Source organism: Pan troglodytes, chromosome 19 (genome assembly GCF_028858775.2).
Source record: "Pan troglodytes isolate AG18354 chromosome 19, NHGRI_mPanTro3-v2.0_pri, whole genome shotgun sequence".
Lineage (NCBI taxonomy): Eukaryota > Metazoa > Chordata > Mammalia > Primates > Hominidae > Pan > Pan troglodytes.
Genome location: NC_072417.2, coordinates 73,053,822 through 73,066,516, shown reverse-complemented (window position 1 = coordinate 73,066,516; position 12,695 = coordinate 73,053,822). Strand labels below are relative to the sequence as shown.

Genomic DNA, 12,695 nt, shown 5'->3' with positions numbered 1-12,695 from the left:
GAACCAAATACTGGTGTAAGAACAGGTGGCGATTTTTTTTTCCAGTGCAATGCAGGCCCGGGACAATGATGAAATGTAGGACATACAACTTATGCCCATTCCAAGGCTTCCAGTTAAGCTTAGCACATAGCAGTACTGCAAGTAGAAATGATTAAATAGATTCATTTTTTTTTTCTCATATTACAGACAGGTATTGCAGCTGGGTTACTGAAAATAAACCCCAGGTCCACCCCAATCCCTCAAACGAGCCACAGCTGTGGTTAACAATGATTCATTTGCATTTTATTATTTCACCAAGAGAAGAAACAGAAGTTGTCTGGCTTTCTTCACACCAACCAATAATTTCGCATTTTAAAGTTTGGGATGTTTTTCATAATGAGCTGAATCAAAAATCTATTTGAAAAATATATATTTATATAAAAAAAAGATTCAGGTTGTTTGCACGTAAAACATCAATTGGTAAGTTTCTTTTGTCTTTGATTCCATTTTGCTGGAAAAAGTTTGACCAAGCTTGCATGCTAATTTGTCCTTAGTTGCAAGTATTATAGGCAATTTTGTACTTTGCCTAATGAAAGGATAACCCTTCTTCAACACAATCAGAACTCAACAGTGATTCAGAAGCAACATCCTACCCTTAATACTGTCAGTTTCGAGTCATCAACATGAAAATCCTTGATAAGGTTGAGAAGATGTCGCGAGGAATCAATTAATTGATGTGCCTAAGAGTTCAGCAATACTATTTTGCTTTAAGTTTTTTTTTGCACCATTGATTGATTTTTTAAAATCCACGTTTATTTTTCCTGTGTCCGAAGTGTTCTATGTAATGACATTGACTCTCTGAAACTGTCATTTTGAGTCTTGTTTCACCTTGCAGGATGCTCACACATCTCCCTCTCCACCTTTTTTGCCTTAAATTCATTAAAAGCATTGCTCTGTCATAGATTCATACGCAGGTGCTCTGGCCGTTTGGAGATCATGGGAAAAGCTTGTTTTTTGTATGGCCCAGAGTTCGGCTGTCGTATTGGAAGTGGTGCCGATGCTTCCCCACTCATTGTCACATCCATCTGCTCTATGCCACTTGTTTCCATTGGGTATTCCACAGGTGTCTGAGGATTTGCTGTGCTGGCCGAAGCACCTCTTCCCCAGAAATCCCCAGGAGAAAATTTGACTGGGCTTTAAGACAAGGAAGAGCTATCATTCATTTGCTTAAGGGTCATCTCAACAAGACATATTTCCTTTAGATTTAAAGGGAGTGGGGTAACATGACATTTATTTTCATTTAATTTTATTTTCACATGGATTAGCACAAAGGCAAAAATTGAACCATCTCTCCCCCGCCTAGATTAACTGCTAGAATTTCCTAACTGGTCTCTTTACCTCTACACCTGACCCCCAAAACCCTCAATGAGATATATATACATTTAAATGCGTATTATATATATCATTTTACTCTCCCCTGCTCAAAACAGCTTTCTATTGCATTTAAAATAAAATACTTTTCCAAACCTCTGCCCTTCTCCTCACTCACCACACACTCCAGGAACATTGATTTCCCTTTCACTTCCAGGAAAAGGGCAACTTTTCTCCTCCCTCAGGGTTTTTGCATTTGCTGTTCTTCTGCCTGCAACATTCTTATACCTCCTATTTTTGTAGGGCTGGCTCTTTCCGTTCACTGCTAGATGTTACTACACCAGGGAGGCCTTTCTCTGATCACTGTGAGTAGAAGCCCCCTTGTTTTTCCTCTGCTCTCTACCAGTACATTCTTTTTTTCCCCTTTTAAATTATAGCACTTTGCACCACTTGTAATTATATTTTTGTATATCCTTTGTCTATTGTGACTTTCCCACTAAATTGTAAGCTTCATCAGGACAGGGACAATTCCTGTATTATAGTACTATATAGATACACACACATAACATGCAGCATGTAGTGCTGGTGCTCTTGGTGCACAATAAATGCTGAGTGAATGGATAAAGAGGACATTTGCCAGTATGGCTGCTTACTTTCGGGAGGGAAGGTAAACCATATAACATCATAGATTAGTCAGACTAGTCCTTTGCAATGTAAGATATAGATGCTGTGCTTATGTCAACCAAAGGAGTATGACAGTCTTTCATTTATATAACTTGGCATAAATTTCTTAAGCAAACACTCTTGTAGGTTGTTTAAAAACAAAAAAAAAGTGAAAATAAGAGTGTGAAATACCTGACAGGTGTTCGTGGGCTGCCAATAAATCTTCGAGGTGATCGGATTTTTGGTTCAAAGGAAAACTTTTCTTTCACACTTTCAAGTACAGATGGAGCCACATATGTAAAACCCTGAAAGACAGTAACAGTGGACTACAGAATGGCATTTTGTCATGTATCTCAAGAGAATGGGGTTGTTCAGTCTGACATACCTACACAATGATGCACACCTAAAACCACCAATGTGTACACTCTCCCACATCCTCAACCTCATTTTTAGACCCGTTAACTTCTTTCCAGTCATTTCGTGAGGTACACACTTCAAGAAAGCAGAATTCCATTGAGCCTGATATGCTAGCAAACAAAATTCTACCCTACTGACAGGTATAGAAAAAAAAACAGGAAAATTCAGGCTCCATATGAAGATGTTAAATACGCCCAGGCACGGGGGCTCACGCCTGTCATCCCAGCACTTTGGGAGGCCAAGGCGGGCAGACCACCTGAGGTCAGGAGTTAAAGACCAGCCTGGCCAATGTGGTGAAACACCGTCTCTACTAAAAATACAAAAATACACCACCATGCGTGGTGGTGCACGCCTGTAATCCCAGCTACTTGGGAGGCTGAGGCAGGAGGATCACTTGAACCTGGTAGGTGGAGGTTGCAGTGAGCAGAGATCGCACCACTGCATTCTAGCCTGGGCAACAGAGTAAGACTCCATCTCAAAAATTAAAAAAAAAAAAAAAAAAAAAGATGTTAAATACTAGGAGAAATGTAAAGAAACTTCTAGTGTTTCTAGCCACAGGCATATAAGCAATTAAGTTTATCACCCTAAAACAGTTTCTTATAATCAGACCAAAGTAAAAACAATTTTCTGACTTGGCATCAAAGTCAGATCTTGTGATCTTTCTGGTTTTACGCCAATGATTGGACAGAATTCGTTTTTTGTTTTGTTTTAAGAGATGGGGTATCCCTATATTGCCCAGGCTGGAGTGCAGTGGTGATATCATAGCTCACTGCAGCCTCAAACTCCTGGACCCAAGCTATTCTCCCACCTCAGCCCCTCAAGTAGCTGGGACTATATAGGCACGTGTGATCTCTGCCCAGCTAGAATTTGGTGTTTTCTTGATGAATAAGTATCAACATTTCAAAAACCTTCAGTTGTAATAGGCAAAAATGCAGTTTTGTTCATTTTAGTTCTCTCTTGGATCTTACTATTAGGCTACCAGCTGTCATTTCTCTAGCTGTCAATGTTCATTCTTTTAACCATCTTCACCTATCTTCTATTTATCAAAATCTATGAGTAAGCATTATGTGTTACAATAAATAAGACTCAGCAAAGCTCTGAGTGAAGTCCCAAACAGTGAGGTGCAGTTCTGAAGTGCATATGATTTGTGACAGTTATATGTGAACTTCAGAGAATAATTTTACAAACGTTCTGGTGGACTAAAGCTGTAACTACCAAGAGGTACAGGCTGTGCCTTAATCATCTTTGAATTTCCTCTAATTTTGTGATGGGGTCTTACAACAGGAATTAAAATATTTGTTGAAATGAGGTTGCTAGAACCACATTATCCAGATAAGTGGGATGTCACTATATGTGTGTATGTATGTATGTATGTGTGTATATATATATATATATATATATATATAATTTTTTTTTTTTTTTGAGATGGAGTCTAGCTCTGTCGCCCAGGCTGGAGTGCAGTGAGGGGCGTGATCTCAGCTCATTACAACCTCCTCCTCCCGGGTTCAAGCGATTCTCCTGCCTCAGCCTCCCGAGTAGCTGGGACTACAGCCATCACGCCTGGCTAATTTTTGTATTTTTAGTAGAGATGGGTTTTCACCATATTAGCCAGGCTGGTCTGGAACTCCTGACCTTGTGATCCGCCCACCTCAGACTCCCAAAGTGCTGGGATTACAGGCGTGAGCCACTGCACCTGGCCTATTTTTTTTTTATTAATGTTTAAAGAGATCCATTTTATGTACAGAATTCTGGCTACAACCTAACAAATGAGTTGCTCTATTCATTAGCCAATTTAAGTAATTGTGAAAAGCTCAACAATACTTTAACTGGCAATGAAAGCTTCAATATCTCACTTTTACCACCACAACTTTGGATTTCTTGGCAGCTAAATAAAATGCTTCTATTTTGTGGGGGGAAAACTGTCACATAAGTTGAAATTCTGCAATGTCCAATTGAGGAAAAGGTCTCTATGTTAAATCAAAGGTATAAATTCCACATCTGTAGTACATGAGAGAAAAAAAAATGCCAAAATTAAAGTGATTCATGCCCACTTCCCTAACTGAACCTAAGATTTTACTAACAGAGATGCCATAACTTTGATCATGCACACATCAAACTTGAATTTAAAAACATGCATGCACTCACTCATCTTTTATCTCTTATGTAATACTGTAAGATTATATTTTGCCTATGTGCTCTATATTAATTTATAGGATTATTACTATTCAGTGTTGTTTACTCAAAACCATACTGTACTATACACAACTTTTGCATCCCATACTAACTTAATTTTTTTAATTAATTTTTTTTTTTTTTTGATACGGAGTCTCACTCACTCTATCGCTCAGGCTGGAGTGCAGTGGCACAATCTTGGCTCCTGCAACCTCTGCCTCCCGGGTTCAAGTGATTCTCCTGCCTCAGCCTCCCAAGTAGTTGGTACCACAGGTGCATGCCACCACACCCGGCTAATTTTTGTACTTTTAGTAGAGATGGGGTTTCACCATGTTAGCCAGGCTGGTCTTGAACTCCTGACCTCAAGGTTATAGCCATAAGCGACCATGCCCCAACTCCATGCTAACTTTAGAGCTTATTTCCCATCCCATAAGATACAACACTACTTGTATTACATAGTGAGCAATGTGGGGAAGAAAAGCTTAAGAATTAAGTTAGTGACAAATCCAGTGAACTCAAAAACAGGGAAAAAACACTCCCAAACAATTATTTTCCCCATATTCTATTCTCCCTAGAGTAGTCCAAAAACAAATGACAAAAGAAAAAAAAGGATACAAAATGAGATAGATGTTCATGTGACATATTAAGTACAGTAATAAAATCAACAAGCATATGTGCTATTTGAGCAAAATAGTATGCATTCATGGTCTTCTGATATAAATCCATCATTTCTGTTGGCCAACATCAAAAACCTTTACTTTTCTGAGGACACAAGCTATAAATCTATACAGACATTTCTACAATGAGAATTCACTATTACATATGAACCAATATGTTTTGATGTCAAATATTTACAATTAATGTTAAAAAAATCCCCTACTTGGCCTGGCACGGTGGCTCATGCCTGTATTCCCAACACTTTGGGAGGCCAAGGCGGGTGGATCACGAGGTCAAGAAATCGAGACCATCGACTGGGTGTGGTGGCTTACGCCTGTAATCCCAGCACTTTGGGAGGCCAAGGCGGGCGGATCACGAGGTCAAGAGATCAAAACTATCCTGGCTAACACGATGAAACCCCGTCTCTACTACAAATACAAAAAATTAGCCTGGCGTGGTGGCGGGCGCCTGTAGTCCCAGCTACTCAGGAGGCTGAGGCAGGAGGATGGTGTGAACCCGGGAGGTGGAGCTTGCAGTGAGCCGAGATTGCGCCACTGCACTCCAACCTGGGCGACAGAGCGAGACTCCTTCTCAAAAAAAAAAAAAAAAAAAAAAAAAGAAATCGAGACCATCCTGGCCAACATGGTGAAACCCTGTCTCTACTAAAAATACAAAAATTAACTGGGCGTGGTGGCGCACGCCTATAGTCCCAGCTACTCGGGAGGCTGAGGCAGGAGAATCACTCGAACCCAGGAGGCAGAAGTTGCAGTGAGCTGAGATCGCGCCACTGCACTCCAACCTGGTGACAGAGCAAGACTCCATCTCAAAAAAAAAAAAAAATCCCCTACTTATGTTAAGAGTACCAAAAATAGGGCCAGGAACGATGGCTGATGCCTATAATTCTGGCACTTTGGGAAGCCAAGGCAGGAAGATAGCTTGAGTCCAGGAGTAAAATAGTGAGACTCTGTCTCTACAAAAAAATAAAAAATTAGCTGCATGTGGCACACACCTGTGGTCCAGGTACTCACAAGGCTGAAATGGGTGGATCACTTGAGCCTGGGAGGTCAAGGCTGCAGTGAACTGTGATCACACCACTACACTACACCCAGCCTAGGTTACAAGGTGAGACCCTGTCTCAAAAAAAAAAAAAAAAAAAAAAAAAGTACCAAAAATCTATAGCTGTTTCAGGAATAAAATACATGTAGTCAGTGAGGTTTTTCTCCCCGACTGCTATGACTAATTTTTGGTTGAGATGCTAAGCCAAACATCATTTTAAGTCTGTGGCCTAAAAAAAAAAGGGAATCATACTTTCCAAAGATTTGTACATTCCCACTCTAATTGCTAAAATAAAATGTTGGATTATGAAAATAAATTTTGTAGGTATCAATAAGTTATAAAGGCATGGCTTATTTAAAAAAAAAAAAAAAAAAGTGGGCCAGGTTACCTACATGAACTGCAAAGCAAGCAAACTGAATTTTCTTTGAAGAGCCCATCCTCACACTAAAATTTCCCATGACTACATGGAAATTCTTTCACTTACCAGAAAGACCTGATTGGCACTTTCACTGAGAGTTGAGTCATCTGGGCTGTCGACAGGTGTCTGACGTGTAAACTTGGAATCAAACTGACTTACATCCTCTTCAGATTGCTTTATACAAACAAAATAATTTAGAAAATAATAAATAGTCCATGTTACATCAATCAAATGCACTGTAAGCTCTGGGAGCTCTTTTCACGGGGGTTAACTATAATAAAGTATTAGAATAGTCTTAGCAGGCACAGAATGAAGAAAAAAATGTAGGTGGAAAGTACTGAGTCAAATTACATCTTCAAATCTTAAACATGCACTAAAATAGATTTTAGTATACAGTTATTCCTATTAAAAATGTGAATATATCGACTGGGCATGGTGGCTCACGTCTGTAATCCCAGCACTTTGGGAGGCTGAAGCAGGCGGATCATGAGGTCAGGAGTTCGAGACCAGCCTGGCCAAAATAGTGAAACCCCATCTCTACTAAAAATACAAAAAATTAGCCAGGCATGGTGGCATGTGCCTGTAATCCTAGCTACTCAGGAGGATGAGGCAGGAGAATTGCTTGAACCCGGGAGGCACAGGTTGCAGCAAGCAGAGATCGTGCCACTGCACACCAGCCCAGATGACAGTGCGAGAGTCTGTCTCAATTAAAAAAAAAAGTGAATATATCGAGCTCAAAACAAGCTGGAAAAAATGTTAATATCAATTTCCCCTCTCACAAAGCTTCAGTGTGCCTAGTCCACTGGCTAAATCCCTGTTTAGAGATAATTAGTTCAGTTGGCTACTGCAGGTTTGTAATAAACCTGAAAAACTACTGAAGCAGAGTTAAAACATGAATAACACTGGTAAGATGTTCCAGTTAAAGTTTCTTCCCACAGCTTATTTCATTCCTTTAGAAATCTAAAGGAACAAAAATAATTTTCTATTCTGCATGGTTTATAAGTTATATTTCCTTGTGAAAGTATAGTTATCACTTCAGTTCTAACCATGAGATTTATTTATTTAATTCCTTCTCTCTTTCCCAAAATATCTGGTTAGACTCTTGGGCCAAATGTAGGAAGTAAATAATAATTTAGAATATCTGACTTAATACTAAAAGATGACCACATTGACCTTATAATTCTCTTAGAGCCCAGACTGTGAACCTGCACTCCCTGGAGGAATGGCTGATTCCAAGTGTGGGGAAAATGTACAAGATAAGCATAGAACACCAGTTTCCTTATTTTGCTCTCTCGTACAACACCAGACCATGTGGTCATGTCAAAAGGACTCAGAAACCAACATGAAGATGCACCCAGCATTCACTGCACCCAGCATTCAACGAAGGGAAAAATTGAGCACCAATAAAAATAACTGCTAGGTGCGGTGGCTCATGCCTATCATCCCAACACTTTGGGAGGCAGAGGCAGGTGGATTGCTTTTGAGCTCAGGAGTTGAAGACCAGCCTGGTGAACACGGCAAAACCCCGTCTCTACCAGAAACACAAAAATTAGCTGGGCATGGCGGTGTACCTGTGGTCCCAGCTACTCAAGAGGGTGAGGTGGGAGGATTGCTGGAGGCCGGGAAGTCAAGGCTGCAGTGGACAGCGATTATACCACTGCACTACAGCTTGGGTGACAGAGTAAGACCCTGCCTCAAAACAATAAATGAATAAATAAAAATAAAATAAAAATAACTGCGATGAAATGAAACACAAATGTGTTAAAACATGTAAATTCATAATATACTAAAAAAGAAAAAAAAACACACACACAAAGTTCATTGGTCAATTCTGGAAGATGCTAGGGAACTAATTCATTATTTTGAAAACTAGGAAAGAATCAAACATACATCCTGCCTTTACTGTATGAACTATACCTTGGGTAACTAACTGATCAAAGAGTTTCTCTTTATGAAAGAATTCCAGCTAACAAAGAAAGAAGAAATAACAGTTAGAATAAGACCATTTCACAAACACCTGATGAAATTATAAAAGTAGGCCAGAGTTTCTCAATCTCAGTGCTACTGACATTTTAGGCCTATTAATGCTTAGCTGTAGGGGGCTGTGCTGTGCTGACTCTTACTCCTGAAGGTACCTATAGCATTCCCTCCCCCAACCTGTGACAATCAGTGTATCTCCAGACATTGCCAAATTACCCTGGTAGTGAAATGCTGACATAGGCAATGATCAGTGACCACTAACATCACTTAAACACACACACACACACACACACACACACACACACACACACACAAACTACACATTATGCCTCCTGATCAAAGCATGCAATACTGAGAGTTTAATCTGAATTAGATCAACCACCTAAATTTAACTACCAGTTTTTGGAAATTCAGAGAACAGATGAACATGGTCAATGAAACTATGGGGATAACATCAGCAAAATCAAAATTTGAGAATTCTACAGGACAAATGACCCAGTTTCTTCAATAAATCACAAGGGGAATCTATAAATGAAAAGAGACCTAAGAGACATAGTAACCAAACTATATACAGACCTTGATTAAATCCTTACAAACAGGAGAAAAAAAAAATGGAAAAACAACAACAAAAAAAAAAAATTAGGTGGGGCAACACAGGGAGACCTCATCTCTAGAAAAAATTTAAAAATTAGCTGGATGTGGTGATGCATCCCTAGGGCCCCAGCTATACGGGAGGAGCCCTTGAGCCTGGGAGGTTGAGGCTGCCATGAGCCACTATCATGCCACTGCACTCCAGCCTGGGCAACAGAGAAAGACCCTATCTCAAAAAAAAAGAAAGAAAAGAAAAAGGAAAAAAAAAAAAAACTAAGGAAACTGTCAACTTCTGAGGTGTGATGATGGGATGGCAGTTATGTTTAAACAAGATGACCTAATCATTTTTTAAGCTGGGCAGTAGGTATATGACAGTTATCTTCCTTACAATTGTTTGTTGTTTTTTAAAGTGGGGACATTATGCTCCATGACCAAAAAATAATCACCATCATCATCCTCCTCCTTCTCCAACTACATCCTAAGGAATGGAAAAAGAAACTGTATTTTCTCAGATTCTGAGGTGGGAGAAGGACAATAACTAACACACTAACTGATTTACTCACAAACATATTGTTATGGGTTGAATCGTGTGCCTTACCCACCCCCAAAAAATTTCGTACGTTGAAATTCTAACCTCTAGTTCCTCAGAATGTGACCTTATTTGGAAAGGGTTATTGCAGATGTAATGAGTGAAGATGAGGTCCTACTGGAGTAGAGAGGAGCCCTAATCCAATATGCCTGGTATCCTTAGAAAAAGGGGAAATTTGGCCACAGATATGCACACAGGTAGAACACCATGTGAACATGAAGGCAGAGATCCGGGTGATGCACCTACAAGCCAAAGAATGACAAAGATTACCAGCAAACCACCAGAAGCCAGGGGAGAGGCATGGAACATACAGTTTCTCACAGTAGTCAAAGAAACCAACTCTAACAATGTGATCTAGAACTTCTAGTCTCCAGATCTATGAGATAATAAATTTCTGTTGTCTAAGCCACCCGGTTTGTGGTACTTTGTTGCAGCAAGCCTAGCAAACGAATGCACACATATTCTATACTTTGAAGAAAAAATTCCCAGAGAATCATATTTAAAATGGTTAAATTAAGCAAAATAAAACAAACCAAAAAAAGGAAAGTCCCAACTACCTGAAATATTTGTCTTAGGTAACTGACTTAAAAATAGCTAATACAGTCAATTGCCACTGGGTTTAGTTCTTTACAAGATAGTACAAAAATAAAAGATGCTTGGCTGGGTGCAGAAGCTCACACCTGTAATCCCAGCACTTTGAGAGGCTGAGGTGGGTGGATCACTTGAGCCCAGGAGTTCAAGACCAGTCTGGGTGACATGGCAAAACCCTATTTCTATAAAAAATACAAAAAAATTAGCTAGGCATGGTGACACGTGTCTGTAGTCACAGCTATTTGGGAAGCTGAGGTGGGAGAATCACCTGAGCCTGGGGAGGTCAAGGCTGCATTGAACTGTGATCGTGCTACTGCACTCCATCCTGGGTGACAGAGTGAGACCCCATCTCAAAATAAAATAAAATAAAATAAAGATGCTGGAGAGGATAGACCAGAGATCTTTGAACTGCTAATAAAAATAATGTTTCTGTCTGCTCTGAGATTTTTCTTATTCTAAAAAAATATCAAGCGATCCTCCTGCCTCAGCCTTGCAAGTAGCTGGGACTTACAGGCACAAGCCGCCACACCCAGCTAACTTTTAAATGTTTTGTAGATATGGAGTCTTGTTATGTTGCCCATGCTGGTCTTGAACTCCTGGCCTCAAACAATCCTCCCACCTTGGCCCTTTAAAGTTTGGGGATTACAGGCGTGAGCCACTGCACCCAGTTATACACTTTCATGTATACTTACCAACAGAGGTTTAAAGGGGGGCTCCACCTTTCGAGCCAGAAGTTCTTCCCAGTTAATGTGTCTAAAGAATGGATGAGCCTAGGAAAAAAAAAGCAGGAAGAAAAGTTGAGGGGACTAGACTTTGCTGGATTGATAAATTAATCACCTTTTTGAAGTTACAAGTCACAAAATAAGCTAAACTTATAAGCAACTACATATAACCCTCAGAAATACATAAAACTAGCATTATCTTCCCCACAAAACACCAAAGATGCCAATCCCTACTTGAACTTCTCCAGCGTCCCCAGGACCAGCTCCCAGACGAGAAGCAGCATTTCTTTTCAGCAGCTTTAAAGAGGAAAAAAAAGCTTGGATAAAGAACCTTAGTCAAACTGATTTTTTTTTTCCTTTTTAGACTTTGCTTGTCTACTTTGGCTTGAGAAAATATAGTTTATTGGCCAGGCACAGTGGCTCATGCCTGTAATCCCAGCACTTTGGGAGGCTGAGGCAGGTGGATCACCTGAGGTTGGGAGTTCGAGGTTGGCCAACATGGTGAAACCCCTTCTCTACTAAAAATACAAAAATTAGCCTGGCGTGGTGGTGAACACCTGTAATCCCAGCTACTAGGGAGACTGAGGCAGGAGAATCACTTGAACCTGGGAGATGGAGGTTGCAGTGAGCCAAGATCATGCCATTGCACTCCAGCCTGGACGACAGAGCAAGACTCCATCTCAGAAAAAAAAGAAAAGAAAAGAAAAGAAAATATAGTTTACTAATTACTACTTAATATTGTTTAAGGGTCTGTAATCCCAGCACTTAGCACTTTGGGAGGCCAGGGCAGGTGGATCACCTGAGGTCAGGAGTTCCAGACCAGACTGACCAACACGGTGAAACCCTGTCTCTACTAAAAATACAAAAATTAGCCGGGCGTGGTGGCGAGTGCCTGTAATCCCAGCTACTTGAGAGGCTGAGGCAGAAGAATCGCTTGAACCTGGGAGACTGAGGTTGCAGTGAGCCAAGATCGCACCACTGCACTCTAGCCTGGGTGACAGAGCAAGACCCTGTCTCAAAAAAAAAAAGAATTTAAAAAAAGAATATGAAAAGAAAGTCTTTAAACAAATCTGTACTTCACCTTCAAAAATTGAAGACTTTTTTTGTTCAATATTTATATATGACTCTTTATTCAAAATATACATTAAATTCTATCTAGTTAAATCCTAGTCATTGAATCTTGTAGTGTCAGTGACCATTTAAGAACCTTACCTTTTTAAGCAGATCTCTGGCTTCTTGTGTGAGGTAGGGAGGCAAATTGAGTTTACATTTGAGGATTTTGTCAATTGTTTTCTTTCTATTCTCCCCAGTGAATGGGGGCTAAGAGTAGAAGACAAGTGAAAAATGTTAGCAGGGAGAGAAAAATATTAGCATATAAGAAACAAATTTTAAATAATATTATCCATTTCCTAAATTAGTTATACATGGAGATCAGAAATGTATGCTGTGAAATGGGCTAACTGCTAAAGACCTTTATTTTGTTTTAGAG

The 12,695-nt window shown here is 39.9% G+C and overlaps 1 protein-coding gene across 15 annotated transcripts in view; it reads right to left on the bottom strand.

Moving 5' to 3' along the window:
• Window positions 1–260: 260 nt before the first annotated feature.
• Window positions 261–12,695, bottom strand: part of RPS6KB1 (ribosomal protein S6 kinase B1) — a 54,051-nt gene continuing 41,616 nt past the window's right edge. For 9 of the 15 annotated variants that reach the window (XR_010153051.1, XR_010153050.1, XR_010153053.1 and 6 more), the window contains 6 exons: window positions 12,419–12,526; window positions 11,441–11,503; window positions 11,177–11,254; window positions 6,800–6,907; window positions 2,206–2,318; window positions 261–1,173 (listed from right to left, as the gene is read on the bottom strand). Coding sequence is in view for 4 of the 15 variants with exons in the window: in XM_001139182.8 (XP_001139182.1) it covers window positions 936–1,173; window positions 2,206–2,318; window positions 6,800–6,907; window positions 11,177–11,254; window positions 11,441–11,503; window positions 12,419–12,526 (708 nt within the window). In the remaining 11 variants the exon portion in view is untranslated. Of the gene's footprint in view, window positions 1,174–2,205; window positions 2,319–6,799; window positions 6,908–9,938; window positions 10,136–11,176; window positions 11,255–11,440; window positions 11,504–12,418; window positions 12,527–12,695 lie in introns of those variants that run through there. The other 6 variants (XR_010153054.1, XR_010153055.1, XR_010153048.1 and 3 more) reach the window with 3 other exon arrangements.